Source organism: Gouania willdenowi, chromosome 5 (assembly GCF_900634775.1).
Source record: "Gouania willdenowi chromosome 5, fGouWil2.1, whole genome shotgun sequence".
Lineage (NCBI taxonomy): Eukaryota > Metazoa > Chordata > Actinopteri > Blenniiformes > Gobiesocidae > Gouania > Gouania willdenowi.
This window is the reverse complement of record NC_041048.1, coordinates 41,804,182-41,827,061: the sequence shown is the minus strand read 5'-3', so window position 1 is coordinate 41,827,061 and position 22,880 is coordinate 41,804,182. Positions and strand designations below refer to the sequence as shown.

Below are 22,880 nucleotides of genomic sequence, written 5' to 3'. Positions count from 1 at the left end.
TTTGCTTGTTTGTTAGTACAGTGGATTTGCAGAGTCATTTTTTGTGAACCACTGACGTAATTCATTGACTCCTGATGATGAGACAGATTAAATTAATTAATTTTACCTCATCGTAGACGCTGTCGTTGTGTTTAAAGTCTCCTGCTCTCCTGGGCAGCACGTGCACGTGGACATGCTGTAAACACACACACACGCACACACACGCACACACACACACACACACACACACACACACACACACACACACACACACACACACACACACACACACACACACACACACACACACACACACACACACACACACACACACGCAGTTTAGGTATATGTGACAGGAACTACTGTGCTAACATGCTAACAGATGAATGCTAACATGCTAACTCAGTGGTTCTCAAGCTGCTGTGCATGTCCCCCACTTTGAACAAAGCTGAACTTTCCATTTCTCCTTAAATAATCCTGATAAATAACACATTTTTAAATGTATTGAACAGAGAACAAGTACTGGTAACATCATATTTAATAATTCATCATAAACTAAATAAAATTAATCACTTGCATAAAAAAAACAAATGTAAAAGTGCAACCGTCAAAAATACAGAAAATAATAAAACATTGTTTATAATATGTGAAAAAATTAGTTTTGCTCAATGTGAAGTAGATGCAGACATAAATCATTAATTTTACACTGTTCCATTTTACAGTTTAAATGTTTGTAGAATTTAACAACAAAAATCCACTTTCTGTGTTTTTAAAATCAGATTAAAAACTCGTATATCAGTGATTCCTGAACATATTTATCACATTGTTTCAGTTAAAATAAACATTTAAAGATTGTTTAATTTATTACAAAAACTGATCAAGTGAAGCATTACTTAACTCTAATCTGTCGTCTGTATTTATCTTTGAGATTTTATATCAGATTTTTATTTTATTTATTCATTCATTTACTTACTCATTTATTTATTTATGTAGTTATTCATTCATTCATTTATGTATTTATTTAGTTATTTATCAAAGGTTAACACTGTATGCAGTGGAATATTTTTGTGATAACTTTTGCATGTTTTATTCTTGCAACAAAAAACAAAAACAAAAACATGATATTATAAAGAGAGGGCAGTGAGGGGGGTGAGGAACAAGGTAGAGGGAGTTACTACCCTCCTGTCCACGGGAACCAGTTCAGACCATCAGATGTTAGACTTTTATTCTAACGATGCTCTGCTGTTGTTGTTGTTGTTGCTATAGTAACATTGTAATATAATATTAAATCTAAATAAACATGTTTTGTGGGGTAGATGTGTTTTATTTTCCCACCATGGCTGCTCTCTGCAGTATCCATGCTCTCATTCCCCGTCTAATGGCGCCGCCCGGGGCCTCGTGTCTGTATCATCAGTCCATAAAAATCACAATGTGTTTCATTCACTGTTTATTAACACATGAAACTATGGAGCAGGACTGGATTTAGATCTTTGTGTTTGTGTAGATGGTTTGTCTGCAGGCGTCTGTTTCCTATTTATGGATAACATCTGCATAAAGTTTGGATTATTTATCAACCGTGAGACAAACTTCTGCAGCTCAACAGTCGCCATGGCGATGCCAACGCTGTTTATCACCAACGTTTTTTTTTAAATAAGTGTGTGTGTGTGTGTGTGTGCACCAGGGGTGAGGTCAATCATCCATGTTCAATTACAATTCAGTTACAATTGCAGTGACCTGATGTTTTTCCAATTACAATGAAATTACAATTATTTTTTTATCCTCAGAAAGTTAATTATATTTATGATCTCAATTACTAAAGTTCAATGACAATTAATCACAATAAATATTAATGTAATAAAATTTAACCTCTTTGTGTTAGCTTCCTGTTAGCATCTCTAATGCTAACGGGTCCTAAATCAGCTAAAACTTGCTTTTTGTTACATTTGTTACTTATACTTCGGCGTAATGCAAACATGTTCACAGTATATAAAGAAGGTTTATCGATTTTGCATTATTTAAAAAAAAGTATAAAAATAAAAATGGCAATTTATAGGAATTTCTGTGACTATAAGTAAATAAAAAAAATGCAGGGTTTAAGGAACAAATTGAGTTAAACTGAACAATTTGTGATTAAAAAATAGTGAAATACTTGAATAGTGAGAATAGAAAGATCACAAGCTTCTGCATTAATCTGTAAAATCAATTAATTTAGAGGAACTGAAAAACTTTGAACTGAACCATAAAATGAAAATGATTTTTCATGTTTTTTTTGCAGTTTTTATTCTGAGCAAAATCCTCCTGCGGGCCAAGCAGAAAGCTCTGGTGGGCCCGATTTGGCCCACGGGCCTCCAGTTTGACACCCCTGGTGTAGTGATAGAACGCCATACTGTCATTTGGTTTCATTAAAAAGAACGCCACCTGCTAGGAATAATTTTAGGCTACACCACATGAGTCAAACTCAAGGCCCGGGGGCCAAATCTGGCCCTTTAGAACATCCAATTCGGCCCGCAGGTGAAAGTAAAAAAATTAAACATGAATTATTGTGTAAATTACCAAATAATCCAGTTGTAGATGTCTCAAATTCACTAATTTAACAAAAATCCACAATATTTTATTCAAATTGTGGAAATATTTGTAAACTTTTCAACAAATCTTGAAAATTCTCACAAACAAGAAAATCCATAATGTTTTAAGAAAATTAAACTGATATTGAAAACTAGAGCACAAAGATTTTAAAATTGTTCTTTTTTTCCTCCACCTAAAATCTGTGGCCCACTTGAGATCAAATTGGTACGTATTTGGCCCCTGAACTACAAGTTTGACACCATGGGCTACACTAATCTTCATATAAATATCTTGGTTGTAAATATTATGTAAAAGCTGCGTACAAAGTAAATATTTGTCCATAGAAACAGATCACCTGGTGAATCTCACTTTTCAACATTGAAGGCTAAGAGAGAGAATATTTAGTAGCTTAATGTAATTGTATTTCATGCATATAAAGCTGTAAACTTTTACACATTTATCACATAAAAATGTCAGGAAAAGCCGAGCAAACAATGCAAATGTGTAGTTAGTCAGCTGATGATAGATGACCACAATCACTCTGCGTTTTCCACCAGACGAAAATGAGATTCAGCTCCATCGCTCAGAGTTTCACGCTTTAGAAAGTGCAGGAGTCAGTTCATAAGAGCGCGTTTTCTTCTGCCTCATAAAACGCCTTCGTTTTATTCAATCACAGACGCATTTTTATTGCTGCCGCGCAGGAACCTGATCGCAATAACCTGGGTGATAGATGGGTGCTGGGTGCTGGGGGGGTGGGGGGCGTGGCTAAGTGCTATAGTCGCAGGTGTGGTGAATGAACTTGGATCATCTGTTTTCATGAAAGGACACAACAAAGTCCTTTCAAAATAAGAGGCGACTAAAGTTCAAGCAGAAAGCGACACAAAAATCCAAAGTGGAACAAAAATCCCAACGAGCATCAAAGATAAAGAGGTAAAAAATAACACTTTGTGTTCAGATGAAGAATGTCAGGAAAACATTTTTAACACTAAAACACCCAGTGCTGTCAAGAGATAAAAAAAATAAATAAAAAATGTGTGACTAATCAATCATGCTCTAAATATAATTAATCTTTTTTTCATTTGCACCTAAAAATTGCTGAGAAACGCCTTTAATGAGGTATTTTCATTAAAATCACATTATTGTGGCAGATCAAAACATTGATATGTAATAAAGTCATTTATTGATTGTTTTTAACTAAAACAGACATTTACATTCCTCTGTGTTTGAGACTATAGTCCGAGGGCTACGTGTCATATTAATGTGTACTTTAATCAATCTACAAATTACAGAAAATACATCATATGTAGCACTGTAAGTTAGCGCATCATAAACTGGAATGGAGCAGATTGATTATCAGCTGGATGCTGTTTTTAGTGATTGGCCAAATAAAGCCGTTGAATTAAAGCGGAGTCCCACGTCATACCCAATGACTGACGTGAGTTAACCCCCAAACTGAGGATAGCAAAGTTAGACTCCCCTGTGTGCAGCGGAGGTGGGGCGCACACACCACCGCCCTGAAACAGACAGAAATGTCCGGTATGAAGGTTTTCACCTTTGTGCACAAATGTGAGTGAAATAAAGTCGTGTCATGTAAAACAGAAACTTTTCAGTTTAAATGAGATGATAAAACAATGCAATGGGAGGATCTACAGGAAGTGACAATGATGTAATTGATCGGAACAACATATTAAGACATTACAGCTGATCACATTAAATGCATAAAATGCTAAATATCAATCAATCAATCAATCAATCAATCTTTTATTTGTATAGCGCCAAATCATAACCAATGGTATCTCAAGGCACTTTACAGTAGAGCAGTCTAAAGGACGGACTCTTCATTTTATGGATACACACATATGCATATATACGTATATACACATACAGCCGATCAAACATAGCTGATCAGTTCAGTGTAAAGTCTATTAATAAACAGTAAGAACACTTTTCTGACACCGAACTGTTGCTTTTTCTCTCCTTCAGATATTAATATTTATTCAGTGAGTTTGTTTATTTGTCAGTCATGGCGTGCAGCATGTAGCAGTTAGCACTGTCCGAGTGTCCGTGCTAGCTGTCCATGCTAGCTGCTACATGCTAGCTGTCTGTGCTTGCTGTCCGTGCTAGCTGCTACATGCTAGCTGTCCGTGCTAGCTGTCCGTGCTAGCTGTCCTTGCTAGCTGTTCATGGTAGCTGTCTGTGCTAGCTGTCCATGTTAGCTGTCCATGTTAGTTGTCTGTGCTAGCTGTCTGTGCTAGCTGTCTGTGCTAGCTGTCCATGTTAGCTGTCCATGCTAGCTGTCTGTGCTAGCTGTAAATGCTAGCTTTCCATGCTAGCTGTCTGTGCTAGCTGTCCATGTTAGCTGTCCGTGCTAGCTGTCTGTGCTAGCTGTCTGTGCTAGCTGTCCATGTTAGCTGTCCATGCTAGCTGTCTGTGCTAGCTGTAAATGCTAGCTGTCCATGCTAGCTGTCCGTGCTAGCTGCTACATGTTTAGCATTGAGGTGACAGTGAAGGCTGCAAAGCTCCGTAAATAAGACAAACTCTTTCTTGCACAATTCACACAGAACTAGGCTTTAGTTTTCCATCCGTTGTTTTTAAAAGCCAAAATTAACGTAAACAAAGCCAAGCAGCTCCACATTCTCCCGTCTTGTTATTGTAGTCTGTGCGTCAGTATTATGGGTATACCAGGAACACTTGAAATGAGTAAAGTTCTGCGCTGTTTGGAGCACTAAAAAAATAAAAGCATTCTTTTTTCCTGTAATTAATTATTCTCAATTCACACGTTAAAGCGACAGCCCTAAAAATAATATCATGAACACAAATACCTAGGGCTGAGTTCACAATACGATACAACATACTGGGTTCAGAGTCTTTGTGCTCTGATGAAGTGTCAGGAAAACATTTATTACACTAAAATACCATACATCTCACACAACGAGATCTCTACGGAAAGTAATTTCAACGCGCCTGTTGTTCTCATTGATTAGGAATAGGAAATTAAAGGCAAGAAAACAAGATATTAAAGCAGTTTTTTTTACATTCATACAGAAAAAACCTCCATGGAAACATTTTCTTCTGAAATCATTCTCTAACTCTTGGAGAAATGGAGGCAGGCCACAGCCTGCAGACATGGCTTTGACTTCACAGTAAGAAACACGTTTGATAACTGTCGTCACACCAGAGCCACAGTCAGCGAGAAAACCACTCGCTACACGTGACGGGAGGACGTTTGAATCACTCGTTTTCTGCTGATTTTCATCCCAGAACATGTGTTTTTATAAAGGTGCACTAAGCTCCTGAGGTCAGCAGAGATGAGTTCAAATCTACTGAAATGGATCATACCACTGTACGTGGTCATTATTGATCTGCATTTAAAGTCTTATTTTGGAGTTTGAAGATGAAAGATTTTTGATTTCAACAACAGGAAATGAAAAGTGTTCAAAAAAAAGAGAGAAATGAAGGTCTGGAAAAACAGATTCTGTACCCTGGAGACATGAAGTGAAAGACGAGGAGGAAACATTTAGAACATTACTCCAGACAGGATGGTTGTAGTTATATAATATATAATATAACTAGACAGTTCAGAAGGACAACCTAAAACAACTTATTTACACCTTTGGAAGGAATTAAAAGACACTTAAAGTATATCTGACTTAATTCACTTTTCATAAAGGTACAAAATATTGGCAGCGTTCACATGATCACTGATAAAAACATTTTATTATTAAGGGGAATTTTACAGATTAAATCAGGGGTGTCAAGCTCATTTTAGTTCAGGGGCCAAATACGGACCAGTTTGAGCTTAAAGCCACAACGTAGACTTTGTGAGCTAAAGATTTGAGTTATTTTAAATGATTCCTCAGGCCAATCTACAGCACTGACAGTATCAGTGCTGTGGGCGGGGCTTCCCTCTTGAAATACCACCCATGTAAGTTTGGAGAGACGGGCCGTCTTTGGCCAAGTCAGGTGACCTGGAGAACGTTTCACATTACAGCAGTCATGTGACCACAGGCTCTGATATACTCATGGAGCTAAAAGGCTTTTGCTGCTGTTTTTCTGCCTGATCGACTCCTGTCATGGTCGAGACCAGCAAAACGTTTAAAACTGCTTCTGAGGAGGCCTCCGAGACCCGTACATCGAGACCTGGCTACAGGGACCCGGCGCCGGGTCACCCGTCCGCACCGGCCCCAGCCGTCGCGCTGACCTCCGGCGAAGGGGGCCGATGAAGGCGGTGAGGCCAGGAAGTAGGGGGGAACGCCACCGACGCTGCTCCTCCAGCCACGCCACGAGCCCGGCCCCTCTTCGCACCCCAACCCGACCAATCGTTATCCCAACGTTCCAGGTCAACTACTGTCTGCACACACAATCAAAAGGAAAGGGAGGCTGGCTCGACTGACTGACTGTTGATTTTTGCGACAGTGCTGCACCGCTTGTGGCCACTAGGGGTGCTTGATGTGAAAGTTACAGGTTAGCGCCCCTAGTGGCCACAAGTTACACAGTGTGCCTTTAAGTGGGCCTCAGATTTTAGGTAGAGAAAAGATACATTTCAACATTAATGTGCTCTAGGTTTTGACTTCCACGTATAAATAACATATAAATGATAAATTATGAGGGGCACCAATATTATTCAAACAATAAGTGACAATTATTTTATGAATTTGTATTTAATTTGGGGATTTCTTTTGTGGAAAAATTTGAGGAAAGTTCCAGGATTTTATATGAAAAAAAATTGAAAAAGACTATCATGGGATATAAACCATATGAGATATCGACAAGTGTAAAATTCACGCAATGATTCATGTTTCTACTGTCATTTTTACTTTCTCCAGAAAGGCCGAATTGGCTTCTCTAAAGGGATGGTTTTGGCCCCTGGTGCACCCCCCAGTTTGGGAACCACTGAGTTAGGTAATAACTTGAGTATAAATAAAAAAAAAAACTGTTATTCAAAGTATGAAATTTACATTTGACATGAATGACTTTCTCCGTTGGAGCATGGCAACACACTGTTCACAGGATAATGTGTATGAAGCATAATAAATAAAGCTGTAGATTCCTTCCTTTTTTGTATTTTTAGCAGATGTATTAGAAAGTGGTTGTTTAAATGATAAAATAAAGACTTTTGTTCAGCTTTTATTCCTATGAAGCCTATAGCTCCGCCCCCCACCCCCCCAGGCTGCACTGAGAAGGATTTTTCCCCCTTGGGACTAAAGTGTATATTTGATAGGTCAGAGAGTTTAACACTGCAAATGAAATCCAATGATTATTTAAGCATGTGTAACTGGTGACGGTGAATAATGAGGATCTCACCTTCACAGTTTGTCCTGCCTCGGGTCCGTCCTGTCGAGAAGACAAAGAGCTCGTTAGAAAAGTGCTGTGAATTCACAAAAAACGTGCATTAATTATTCAACGAGAGATGTGAATTTTAGAGGAGCTCACTTCTGCTCACCTTTCTCCTTCAAATAAGCTTGTTTTATATTCATTCTCTATCAATAATTCAGCTATTTTATATACAGGCGTATCTCATTATATGCTAATGTAAAACACCAATGAAACTGTCCGTGCTTGACTCATATTAAAACTAAAAAAAATCAACGTTCTTATTCTTTATAAAGCACCATAGCTCCAGTTAAAGGATAAAACAATACAGTGAAATAAATATATAAGTATAAGCCAAGCAGACGGAGAAGAAAAGTGAAACTGGGAAAAATGAGTTGGTGTTTCCCACAACTGGATTAACTCTAGTGATTCAGAGACAGTCAATAAAACAGAACTCCTTATAGAAGCAATAAAAATCACACTGCACACACACACCAATCATAAACATGTATACCGACACGTACACGCTGCGCTTTATGATTTAATATCACACATCGATTAGCAAAGGTAATACATAGCGCTGCTGCTTTTCAAATGTGATTGTGTTTATGAAGAGAAGAACTTTAATCAACAACTTTCTATTCTCTGTCGACTCAATACACTTCATTCAATTCTTCAACACTTGTTTCAAAGCAGTTCCATTGGAGGGTGTTTAGTTACTGTACTTTACCCACAGCAGTGAAGGGGAATTTATCATAGTTGTTTTATAATTATTATAACTACAAATTATGTCGACATGTTTTTTTCTAATTCAATATCTCTACAGACTATGACTGTTACTGTTCTGCTGAACTTAACATGTCATTTGTGTTTTTTCTGATCTTCTTTAAAGCTGCTGAGTCGATAATGTTTGAATCAAATAAAGACAAGAGTTGGTTTTGATCTTTATTGTAAACATTATTATTGGCATTAGCTGTGTTTCCATTACAGTTTTTAAAGGGTTATTTCTAAAATTGCTTTTTGAAGGTGCTTCCATTGATGGTTGTTGAGGAGCCTAAAAACTCCTGTGAAATCTCATTCCGTAAGATTTCTCTGCAGGAAGATGGACGTTCCAAACCTCCCTATTACACTAGAACTAGAGAATGACAGACAAATAAAAGAAAAGGACAACAAAGAACACAAAAATCACTTCAAACACACAAAACGTTACAGCAGAAACCACCGCTCTAGACGTGTTCACACTGACCAAACGAAGCGGACTATCGGAGCTTTTTAACTGCTCTAGGATTCTTCAGTGTGAATGCACCCTTATTGACATTAACTATGTTTCCATTTCAGTTCTTCACAAAATAAAATCTACGTGTTTCCACAAAGTATAAATGTGCTTTAAACACGTTTCCACTGAAGATGTTTTGGAGCTTTTACAACAAATTTCAATATGAAAACATCAGAAAAACCTCCTCATAAAATCGTAAAAACCTTTTAGCGATATTTGAGTGTTATTTCAAAATTTAGGCGTTTCCATTGCCAGTTTTTATGAAACTATTTAGATTTTCTGCATTTCCAAAAGTAATGGAAACACAGCTACTGTCGGAAAAGTTCTGCCCATTGCATTGTGGGATGTGGAGTCCCGTAAAAACAGGAAAAACTACATGTATTGAGAGTTGGAAATGGCATCGAGGATGACAAGTGTTCGCTTTAACCAACAGATGAAAGTTTCTTATTGTTATTTCTGTCCATTGGTCCAAGACGACACCTGATTAAAACCAATAAAACTCTCTTCCAAACTCCGTCCAATCAGCTTCTGTGTGACGTGGACAAACCGATCCGACCCGTAAAGATTTAAAGTCTTTGACTGAGTTTTGTATAAGTGAATAATGAGGTTTCCTACTGTTAGCTCGCCCCCCCGGGACGCTTTCTTTTTTTCTCCGTCACTCCTCTGCTGATCTTGATTTGTGCGTTATTAATAGCTTTCACATTAGCAGTGGGCTAGCGGGGGCGGTGCCCCCCCCACCCCACAGTGAGATCTGCTTTAAAGCGGTGGCTGTCATAAGTCATCTTCTATTATCACATCTTATCACCTCAACATGAAGAAAAACGACATTGACTCTCTGCCAACCTGTGAAACTATTTTCTCTGTCATGGGGGGGCGAGCTAGGTGCTATTTTGATATTAGCATATATATCACCCTTTATGCAGAGCAGACTATTGAGTCTGAGATGAGAGCCTGTCTGGCCCTCAGTTAGCTCCCCTCATGGAGCTGAAAACTCCCACTGAGCTCAGGGTACATCTCACATTCTATTAGGTTAGGAAAATGAAAAGCTTTTTTTATTTTTTAAAATACTAAAATACCTCACAAAGACTGTGCAGGTAAAAATATACTGAGTTTTCAGTCCAGTGAGTGAGAGGAATGTAATTCCTGTATCGCACCAACAGAAAGAGACATAGATAGTGACATTAATCTGATTTTATATCTGTTTATCTGCTCATTCATAGAAAAATCTAACAAACTATGATTATATTGAACGACTTAGATTTCAGATGAATTACTATTTTGACATAAAAGCTAAAGCAGGCTGATAACATCCTGTTGCCTGTGTTTAGATAAAATCCAGCCCCGAAAAAAACGACTAAATAAAAAAAAAAAAAAAAAAGATTTGGAGTTTGTTTCATATGGAAGTGGATTAGAGAAAATAACATTGGGCAAATCAAGAATAAAATCAAAATGTCGAGATTAAAGTCGAAATGTGGAGAATTAAGTCAAAATTTCGAGATCAATGTCGTCCGTCCATCCTTTTTCAGACTTGCGTCGAAGGGGTCTACTGGTGCCTCTCTCTGGCTCACCCTGGGCGTTAGCAGTGACGTGCCGTCAGGGTAGGCAAGGTAGGCAGTGCCTACCCAAGGGTGAATTGATATTTTGATTATTTAATTATAATTATTTTTTTTTAATTATAAATTATTTATTTTTCCATTTCCAATAGCCTACAGTACCTATAAGTTTGAAAGTGTCCGCATTTGTGCAAATTACTAAACAGCGCTGTTTCCTGGAACAGCTGCAGTCTTTTTTTTTTTTTTGGCTCTGCTGTAAGGCAGAGGGAGGCCACGCCCCCTCCCAAAGGCACGTCGCTCCTCTGCCTCCGTTCCCATTGCGTGATTTTACGTGTTTGCGCATGCGCAGTCAGGTCCCCAATGTGACACATTAAAGGAAGCGTAGAGAGCTGCCTTTGCACGTAACTGTGCTATGCTAAATGCTATAAGTAAGTTCACAGCACATTAGTGAATAGATGACACGTGACCGCTGCTGCTACATTCTCTAGCTAGTGGGTGGGATAACACTACAGTGTGGATGACAGCGCTAGAGATGATAGAGAAACTTTGTTTTGAGGAAAAACAACATCTTTTAAAAGATGGAGACCAACACCTGAGCTACCAGACCTTCAGCAAAGGTAAGGTCAGAACATTGTTGGTTCTTTCTACAGTGAATGGAACAAAAGGAAGGATTGACTTTGTGGATGCTCCTCACTGAGGATGTTCTGAGTTGTTGTCGTTGTCATTTTCTCCATGTTTCTGTGTTTCCAACACAAACAACAGATGTGCTGTCGTGTCATGAGATATATGTTGTTGGTAGAGTATGGAGGTTATATTAAATAATATTTATGTTTCTTTAATGGTGTTTATGATGTTGATTTTGTTAGATGATAAATACTTGTTCATGTGGATCTTGTTGGGTTTTTTCTCTCTTATTATGAATTTTATATTTTGATAAGCGCATTGAGATGATTTTGTTGTAAATTGCTTTATACAAATAAAATTGATTTGAATTGAATTAACACTTGACAGCAGAAACATATGAAATTGTCATTGGTGGTCTCGATTTGCAACGTGCCTACCCAACCCTAGTGGTCACGGCACGCCATTGGGCGTTAGGCAGGGGTACACCCTGGACAGGTAACCCACACAGCATAGGGAGAACATGTAAACTCCACACAGAAAGGACCCAAGTGTCCACCCCAGGGCTTGGAGCCCAGACCTTCTTGCTGTGAGGTGGACATGCTAACCACTAAACCTGAGAACAAAGTTGAAATGTAGAGATTCAATTTGAAAGGTCGAGATTAAAGTAAAAATGTGGAGAATTTAGTCAAAATGTGGTTGTGCTTTGAAAGAGTTGTAGACTTGTTTTTGTCTGTCAAATGAATTTAGAAGAAAACATAAATTAAATAGAGAGAATGTTCTTTAACTATTTATCCATGTCATAGTTTCTAATCACTTTTTAATGGTCTTGAGGAAAATAGACATTCTTTACTACCCGTCAAATATCTATAAACCTTTGATGTAATGGCTTTTAAATGTCACACAAACATCAGCGTTTCAGCTCCTTCATCAAACAAAGGTTTAAACACTGAATTATTTTTTATGTTAATAACATCCAAATGGAGTCAAACTAAAAACCTTTTTTTTAATTAAACCCTGAGGTTATATTTTCTGCATGGAGCTGATTGTAATAAAATAATTGAAACACAGACACACAGTAGATATATATATATATATATATATATATATACAGTATGTGAGGTGGCGAGGAGGTTTTACCTGGATGGTGATGGTTAGCGACGTAGCAGAGAAATGTTTCTGAACCAGTTTACCGACTCTCTGAGCCGCGCTGAACAGATCGGACACCTCGTCTGGATGAAGGTCCCCAAAACGTTCCACGGGTCTCAGAGGACACACCAACACGTCTGAACCAGCTCGGTTAAGGAAAGGAAGCTCAACACAAGATAAAAGTGGAACATTTACATTAAAAACACTTCATTAACGAGCAAAGACACAATGATTTGTCTCTTTGTTAAGGCTAGGCAAATTTATTTGTATAGCGTATTTCATACACAAGGCAACTCAATGTGCTTCACATGATAAAACATTCAATCGTTTAAAATCAATACGAACAATTAAAATCATTAGTAAAATCAATTAAAATCATCAGCAAAATCAATTAAAATCATCAGCAAAATCAATTAAAATCATCAGCAAAATCAATTAAAATCATCAGCAAAATCAATTAAAATCATCAGTAAAATCAATTAAAATCATCAGTAAAATCATCAACAAACACATGACATCATCAACATGACCATAAATCTCTCTCAATCATACACAGTAGAGAAAAAAGTTCCTTTAACTTTGATTTAAAAATGTTCACATGTGATGCTGACTTCAGCTCTGCTGCAGTTTGTTCCACTTCTTTGCAGCATAACAACTAAAAGCAGCATCACCATGGTTACTGTGAGCTCTGGGCTCCACTATCTGACCTGTGTCCATAGATCTCAGAGACCTGCTGGGTTCATACCTGACTAACATCTCACTGATGTATTCTGGACCAAACCCATTCACACATTTATAACCAGCAGCAGAACTTTACAGTCTCCTCTGAGGCTGACTGTTAATCCTGAACTCTAATTGTCTTTTTTAACGTAATTTATGTACAACATTTATCATCTACAGCAGGGGTCAGGACCCCATTTGGGGTCATGAGACACTGAGACGAGGTCTCCACATGCCTTCAACAAACAACTTGAACAATTTCAGCCATTTTTCTGCAACACCAAACTCACCATATTTTAACCTATTTTCATCACTTTTTCTTGCCATATTTTTGCTACATTTCTCCTATTTCTGACACTTCTACATCACATTTCAATGACTTTTCTGCACACACTGTAAACCCATAAGTTCAGAGTAATTAAATAGATCGAGTACTTTATCCTCAAAGTTCTACACACTTAATTATGTAACATGTTCTTCCTTTTTGGGGTAAATGGAAATATATTTGTTTATAAGTAAGCATAACTTAAAAAAAAAACAACTTAACAGAATGAAATAATTGCATGCTCAGAATGATAAAGTCCTATTGTTTCAAATAGGGACTATTTAAAAAATAAAACTTACAAGTAGCCACTCATCCAACCTTTGACTTTTAAAAATAATTGACTTTTAAGTTAATCAACTTAAAAAATTGAGGCAATCAGTGGCCTTAATATTTATATTTATTCAGTTTTCCAGACATGTTCAGCACTTGTAAACAATTCCACCACTTTTCCACCTAATGTCACATATGTTGACCCATTATTGTCACTTTTAACATCTTTTCACCATATTTCATGCTTGATTTTGTCAACTTAACCACATTCATTATTTGTCATGTCCATTATTTGCCAGTTTAAACTAATTGTTCATACGTTTTAAAGTAGGAACCCCAATATTGACACTTTTTGCGTTCGTTTTTGGCCACTCTAAGAGTAGAGTATTCTTTATTCATCCTGCAGTGGGGAAATTTACTGACATGACAGCTCAATAAAAGTGCAATAAAAAAACAACAGAAGGCAACACACAGAAAAACCTGAAAGACACCCGAAAAATAGTACGTAAGTAAATGTTATTTATAAAGCAATTTTCACAGATAAAAATCACTAAGTGCTAAACAAACATTTCAGTTTCATCCCGTCCAAAGAAACACGAGAAGACAATCACATATAACATGGGAGGACAAGAACGGGAGAACTGTGGGTCACCATGGGCATGGGAGGTGCCCCGTATTTATATGAAAAATGAGAGAACAACAGGAGGAGAGGTGAGGGGGAAAAAGCAGGTTTTAAACTGACTTCTCTATTGGGGAAGTCTTTCAGTACAAGCTTTGGCTCATGTCTGTATTTACCAACATGATAAAGAGTCTGAGAATTGTTGTGTTTGTTACTTTCACGACAGAAACTAGATGATCTCTGCAATTCGAGTTAAGAAAAAAATATATTGATATCGACATCGGTTATCAACCATAAGTGCTGTAAAATATCGACCAGAAGTCCAATATCGTGCATCACGAGTGAAAAGTGTCTTATTAGGCGGGGCTACCGGACTCCTAACACCCCTTACTTTGTTCTTCTTACACTAGGTAAAATCACTACTTCTCTGTTATTCGTGAACGGTAGCTATAACCTATAGATGTGTACGCATCGATACTCAGAGCCCGATTTTCCATTGCCTCAAAAGAAAAATAAAGAAATTTGATTTCTCATTTATTTGCGAGTCAAATATTACTACAGTTGGTGATACCAAATGAATGGCACATACCAATATACAAATGGGGCCCATTACCCCGTACGTGTCACCGGGGCGCCAGGGGGCCCCATTTTTCATATGACGACTCTTCCGTTAGTTCTCGTTAGATCAGAATGCAGTTTGGTATGAATACTATATGAATGAAAATGATAAATTATTTTTCTGGAAATGGGGCCCAAGGAGCCCACCCCCCATTTCCAGTAATTTTCAAATTTATGGGAACATAGTCATGTGATATACTGTTTCAAAGGTTATTCAACGTAGAATACGATAATGTCTCGCACAATTCAATTAGGGGCCCGGGGCCAACCCCCCTTTTTTCAGCAATTTCCATTAACGTTGTTTTCTCATTTATTTGTGAGTCAAATATTGTGACAGTTGGTGGTATCGAATCATTGACACATACCAATATATGAATGGGGCCCATTACTCTGTATGTGCCAAGGGGGCCACAGGGGGCCCCATTTTTCAAATGACTCCTCCTCTGTTAATACTTGTTGAGTCGGGCTGTAATCTGACATGGATATTCTATGAGCGGATGTCTAGAGCCTCTATGAGACCTTTTTACTCTGTGGAACCGAGTCATTTGACTGAGTTCTCAGCGTGGTATGTGCTATTCGGTGGGGAGACGTTCGACGGGCCCGGCTGTTGTTCATCAGAATATGTTTTGCACAAGATTTCTGTGTTTGTCAATAAAAATATGACTGGCTTCCATGTTATTACTCATTTATTTTTACAAGCCAAGGGACAAATTAAAGCTAGTCTTTTTAAATTAAACTTTCTGCATTTTTAACCAAAGTGCATCCGTTTTCTGACAATAGTATAAAAGGTCTATTGGAAACTTCATCACACTTTTCACCCAATGTTATATGACAACATTTTCAAAAACACATTTCTGAAATAATGAGTCAAATACTTCCTACAAACACCATCAGAGAGACTGAAACATCTCTCCTTTATGTATTTCTATGTCTGGGAGTGAGATTACATAATTAAAGCACTTCCTGAGTGAAAACACACAGTTACAAACAAAGAACGAAGCTTTTTGACCACAGAGGGAAAAACACCAAAAAATCTAAACAACTTCTGCTATTGACGAACTCTGCAAACACAAGACAGAGGAAGAATTTCCATCCCCAGAGGAACGCAGTGAACAAGTGGAAGAGAGAAGAAAAAGCATCATTACATGCAAAGACGGATGGTGTGTGTTTCCCTAAATCAATTTCAGTCGATGTGGCAGACCAATACGAGTGTGTGGAACAGAGAGGAAAACGGCTTAGGCTGGATTTGTGCGATGCTTCGGGGAGTAGAGCCAGTGGAAATGACTTCAGTTTCTGCTACGTCCGTATTAAAAAACCACAGGAAAGTAGCAAATATTGGATCCAGTAAAAACACACAGTGATGGACGAGCGAGGGAGAAACTAAATATACTGAGTTATAATAAAACCATTACGGTGAACAAATAATCAGGATTTATAGAAAAATATGCAATCATAAACGTGTGTAATTTCACATTCTTCTATAAATCATGATTATTGTTTCTAATGTGTATACTGTATGTGTAGAAGTTAATGCTGAGACAGAAATGATTGATTTGTAAATCTCCCTTTTTCATAGTTTTTAGCTTAAATGATTTGTGAGTCTAGATCCAGTGTTTATATATATATATATATATATATATATATATGTATATACTGTATATATATGACATTAGTTAGAAGCTTGCAGGAGAAAAATTAAAAACCAGTGTCTTTCACTAGAACAGGGGTTCTCAACCTTGGGGTCAGGGCCCCATTTGGTGTCGTTAGACATTGGGAGGGGGGTCACTGGATGCCAATAACAATTTGACCCTATTTTTGCTTATTTTAACCATTTTTCTGCAACTACACCAAACTCACCATATTTTCATCACTTTTTCTGAACATATTTTTGCTCCTTTTAATGTATTTTTGCTACATTTCTCTCATTTCTGACACTTCTACATCACATATTAATGTCTTTTCTGCACATATTTTTTCCACTTTCCAGACATATTCAGCACTTTTAAACCATTTCTACTACTTTTACACCTAATGTCACATATATTGACCCATTATTGTCACTTTTAACCTCTTTTCATCATATTTCATGATTATTTTTTGCCAATTTAAATTACATTCACCATTTGTCATGCCCATTATTTACCAGTTCAAACTAACTGTTCCAATATTAACACTTTTTATCACTTTTTCTGTCTGTTTTTATCCACTTTAATTTACAACTTTTAACCAATTTCTGTGGTTTTTAAAATCTCATTTCACCTCCTTTTCCACCATTTTTGGTCATTTTGAACCATTTTATTAGTGATTAAAACCAGGATTTCCATCTTTAAGATGACTATAATAATAATAATAAACGTTCCTGGATAACAGTGGATATTATGCAGATGAATAAATAAATGTGGTTATCACAGATTCATAGAACAATGGACCATCATTTTACTGACTTTATAGATGGACCCCAAAAATCTCTCCTTTATTCCCCCTTATAGATGGTCCTGTCTCCACATGACTGTTCTTCAATGTTCATGTCTGTGTTCAACCACCTTCAGCTACAGTGGGGGTCCCTGCTCTCTGGATCCTTTATTTTGGGGGTTAGGGGCCCGGACAGGTTGAGAACCCCTGATTTAATGTAAATGTTCACAGTATCGACAACAGTGACACTCCCATCACTTAATTCAGTGATCCAGATAAATGGATACACTTAATTGTTTTCTCCATTGGTGAAGCTTAATGACCACCAAGCTCCATGTATTAATGATTAGAAGCTGTAGCATCATTTACAGAACTACAGCTATAACTGTATTATTAAAGTAGTGAGAGGAACATGTTGATATTATCAACATCTCTGCTGTAGATCATCACTAACCCTGCACTGGTCTGTGTGTGTGTGTGTGTGTGTGTGTGTGTATAAAAACAGAGTTCACTTCCCTCTGGTGTACGACATCCTGCTGTTACAATGATCACATGATCACATGGTAGCGTCTCATTCCACCAGACCAGACTAAGACGACAATGAAGACGAAGAAGAAATGCCAACGACGCTTTTTACATGAGAAGTAGATAGCTGCTAAATGTTTAGCATTGAGGTGCTAGCTGCTACATGTTTAGCATTGAGGTGTTAGCTGCTACATGTTTAGCATTGAAGTGCTAGCTGCTACATGTTTAGCATTGAGGTGCTAGCTGTTACATGTTAGCATTAAAGTGTGAACTGCTACATGTTCAGCATTGAGGTGCTAGCTGCTACATGTTTAGTATTGAGGTGCTAGCTGTTACATGTTAGCATTAAGGTGCGAGCTGCTACATGTTTAGCATTGAGGTGCTAGCTGCTACATGCTAGCATTGAGATGCTAGCTGCTACACAAGATGGCGCCAGCGTGTACCGGCTGCCGTCTGCCAGCTCTGCTGGAACTTCTGTTTGTCTGTGTCCTGATCGTTCTTTTGTGCCAAAACATCGATGCAACAGTATTGACATACGATCGTCAGGCACTAATGGACCTAAATCATACACATGAGGTACGTCTGAGCTGCCCTGAGGATCAAACCTCCAGACTTCCTCCACACTTGGCCTCGGTGCCTGCCTACCTGCTGCGTGCACCTGTCCCGCGTAGGAAGCGTGCCAAGAGGCGGGGCAGACGCGCTGGACTCCTGGTGAAGGTGAAGGCGTACAGGAGGTCTTGTCCTGGGACTGCTCCGGGACACCCGCTGTCAAATGGATTACGGTGGATTCAGCCTGTGGCTCCCGTGCGTCCGATCACCGGCCTGCGTCATCTGCCGCTCGTAGCGCAGCTTCACCGGCGCCTTCCCAGACACCGTGCCGTGGATTATGGATGCCTTCGCCCGCTGCAGCGCGACTCTCCACGGGCCAACACGGAAGTGTCGCTGCGCCTTGGATTACAAAACGCCAGATCGCTGGCAAATAAAGCGCACATCCTGAAAGATGTTTTCATGTCCCGCGGGTTGGACCTGATGTTCATCACAGAGACATGGCAACGGGAGAACGAGTACGTTCACTTAAATGAGCTGCGCCCTGCAGACTGTTCTGTGTTTGGAACCCCACGGATCACGCGTCGCGGAGGAGGATTGGCGCTCGTTTTCCGGGACACATTCAGCTGCAGACTGTTGGACACGAACGCGTTCAACTCCTTCGAGCTCCAGATGTGCAAGGTTGGAAACAAACACTCTTTTCACTGTGTTTTACTGTACCGACCGCCTGGTCCTGCTCGTATATTTTTAGATGAGTTCTCTGAGTTCATGTCATCTATTATAACACTTGAGAGTGTTTTAATCCTTGGAGATTTTAACCTCCATGTTGATAACTCCACATGTCCTATGGCCACTGAGTTGATGACTCTTATGGACTCTTTTAACTTTGTACAACATGTGTCAGGTCCAACACACACCAAAGGTCATACTTTAGATTTAGTTTTTTCTCTTGGTTTAAAAATAGACAAATTAAGCATAAATGATTTACAGTTAAGTGACCACTGCTGTATTTTGTTTAACCTGTCAATCACTCTGACTAAAATCCCTTCCAATGTGAAAAAACAGCGATGCATCCTAAATGAAGCAGCTTTCAGTGGGTTTTCTGCCTCCTTTGACCCAACTTCCTTCGCTAGCTGTGATGATGTTGACTCTTTTATGGCTAACTTTAATAATCACTGCCTGACTCTGTTAGACACAGTAGCACCAGCTAAAAACGTTGTTAGCACTCATAAAAAACCTTGTCCATGGATGAATGAAACCATTTTTAACTTCAAAAGAAGCTGTCGGAAAGTGGAACGGTTGTGGAAAACAACTAAACTGGAAGTGCATCGACTCCATCTTAAGGAAAAGATAATGGAGCTAAATGAAATAATAAAGCGCGCCCGCTCTACTTATTTCACTAACCTTGTTCTCCAAAATAAGAGAAACCCCAGAGTCTTGTTCAACACTATTGAACATCTTGTTACACCCCCACCGTCCCATGTCCCTGTACACACAAGGGATGATTGTAACATGTTTTTAAACTTCTTTGTAAATAAAGTAGAAGATATTAGGGCCAGTATCACGACTCCTTTGGTCAGCTTGTGCACTTCTGTAGCTCCCGTCAGCACATGGTCCTCCTTCTCTCCTGTCAGCCTACAGGATATTCAGGATCTAGTGAGAAAAATGAAACCCACATCGAGCCCTGTGGATATTATTCCAACCTCACTGCTTTTAAATGTTTTTGATGAAGTCGGTCCATGGTTGGTGAAACTGATCAACCTTTCACTTAAATCCGGCACAGTCCCCAGCTACTTTAAACACGCCCTAGTAAATCCCATTCTCAAAAAGCCTAATCTTGATCCAGGTCAGCCTATAAACTACCGGCCCATATCTAAGCTTCCCTTCATGTCAAAAATGATGGAAAAAGTGGTAGCCAAGCAGCTAACATCAATCATGGAAGATAATGATCTTTATGATAAATATCAATCTGGTTTTAGGTCGATCCACTCCACTGAAACTGCCCTTGTGAAGGTTTCCAGTGACGTGATGATGGCTGCTGATTCTGGTCGCTACACAGTTTTAACTTTATTGGATTTAACATCTGCTTTCGACACCGTAGATCACAACACACTGATCCATCGTCTCAAATCAGAAATGGGGTTTTCCGGTGCTGTACTACAGTGGTTTGCCTCGTATATAAATGGTAGAACTTTTAATGTGGCTTTTAATGATGTAATGTCCAATGTGTCCACCCTGTCATGTGGAGTACCCCAGGGCTCTGTTCTGGGGCCTGTTCTGTTTTTATTGTACCTGATGCCTCTTGGTCGGTTGATCCGTGGTTTTAAAAATGTTTCTTATCATTTTTATGCTGATGATATCCAGTTATACTGCTCTTTTAATGACTCAGAGTTTCACTTTTTACCTGAGTTCTTGGACTGTATCTCATGCATCAAAAACTGGTTTTCATCAAACTACCTCCAGATAAACCCCAACAAAACTGAAACTCTGATCATCGCCCCTGATAAAAAGATCCCACTTATTAAGAACTCTCTCGGTGATTTGGGTTCATCAGTGAAATCCAGCATCAGAAATCTTGGGGTTGTGTTTAACCAATCGATGTCTTTGGAGGGCCACCGTCGTCAACTGACTAAAAACTGTTTTTACCATCTGAGAAATATCTCAAAAGTGAGGCATCTACTGTCCAAACCTGATCTGGAACTGGTCATCCATGCTTTTATTTCGTCCCGCATTGACTACTGTAACTCAGTTTTTACCTGTTTTAATAAGTCGACCCTGAGTAAACTCCAAATGGTTCAAAATGCTGCTGCCAGACTTTTGACCGGTACGTCCAGAACATCACACATTACCCCGATACTTTCCTCCCTGCACTGGCTCCCTGTCAAGTTCCGGATTGAATATAAAATACTGGTTCTAACATTCCGGGCTTTGCATGGCCAGGCTCCTCTATACATTTCAGACATGTTGTGTCCCTACACTTCAGGACGCAGCCTTCGATCCTCAGGTCAGGGTCTACTAAGGTTCCCAAAAACCAAATTTAAAAACAAGAGGAGACCTGGCGTTCCAGGCTGCAGCCCCCAGACTCTGGAATGGTCTGCCCCAGTCTCTCCGGGAGATGAACTGCGTGGACACTTTTAAAAAACATTTGAAGACTTCGCTTTTCAAAAAAGCTTTTAGTTAACAAGATTTTATTTTTAATTTTTACTGCCCTTTTATGATGTTACACATGTGATGTAAATGTATGTTTATTGTTTCTGTGTACAGCACTTTGTGATTTTATCTGCGAAAAGCGCTTTATAAATAAATACTTACTTACTTACTTACTTACTACATGTTTTGCATTGAAGTAAACTAAAATTAATACCTTCAAAGCATAGCAATAACTTCTTCTCTGGTTCTCCTGTTTCTTGTGTTGTGCTCTGTGTATCAGTATTATGGGTACACCTGGAACTTGTGCAATGAGAAATGTTCCACGCTGTTTGGAGTAAAAAAAAAAAAAAAAAGGCAAATAATAATGAGATAAAGTCCTAGCACTAGCTTTTACGCTTTCACAAGGTTTTTCACACGTTTCGATATTGAAATATATCGCAAAAGTGCAATGAAACACTTTTTCCGCATTTACATGTCACTGTTTGTAATGCTTTTTCTTTTACATTTATTACCAGTTTTCGTGCTTGTCTGAGATAAATAAATTAACTTGTGAAATGGGAAAGGTTGCACATTGTTTGGAGTGCAAAAAAAGCAATTAGCGTTAAATTTCATGTGAAACAGTGAGCCTTTTTATTTCTCTGCTCTTTATAATGTTTTGAGGTGGACATTATTTATTATTCCATGGCTGTAAAATGTAAGTAATGGTGTCAGTGGGATTCTAGAACTTTGAGCTCAGCAGGCGTTTTAATATCAGTGAAGAGGCTAATGGAACAGTGAGATATTTAGTCAGTTTATCGCTGTTTCCTCCCACATCAACGTGAAAAGCACTTTTTTTTTCTAACCCCAGATGTTTTTTTGGATTTGCCAGAAACACAGAAACACTCTCACGACTACATCCCCAGCATCTCCACTTTCCATTTGAAAGGGGTCGTCCGACTCACCCCCAATCTGCATCGCTGACCTTTGACCCCCTGTGAGCCGTGCTGCCTCACATCCTCAGCTGAGACCCTTCTGGCTGCCGGTCATCGTCCAATCATTCAGCCTCGTTTCCTTGTTTCAGAGAAATAATCCAATATTCTTTTTCCTTTTTGGTGTTTATTAGTTTGTTTTTCTGTCGTAGAAAGATTGAAAAGCTGCTCCAGGCCATAATATTTTATCAGATAAAAACATTGTTAGAGTCCGTCTCAGATTTTCTGTGATAACGTATAGAACGGATGGAAAAACTGAATTCACGTATTT

General features: G+C 38.6%; 1 protein-coding gene across 2 annotated transcripts in view; it reads right to left on the bottom strand.

Annotated features, from left to right (window-relative positions):
* The window catches only part of fhit (fragile histidine triad diadenosine triphosphatase), a 186,647-nt gene that overhangs the window by 20,443 nt on the left and 143,324 nt on the right, over positions 1–22,880 (bottom strand). For both annotated transcript variants that reach the window (XM_028448097.1, XM_028448099.1), the window contains exons 3-5: positions 12,448–12,593; positions 7,849–7,878; positions 107–175 (exon numbers count right to left, since the gene is read on the bottom strand). In XM_028448097.1, the coding sequence (XP_028303898.1) occupies positions 107–175; positions 7,849–7,878; positions 12,448–12,593 (245 nt within the window). The remainder of the gene's footprint in view (positions 1–106; positions 176–7,848; positions 7,879–12,447; positions 12,594–22,880) is intronic.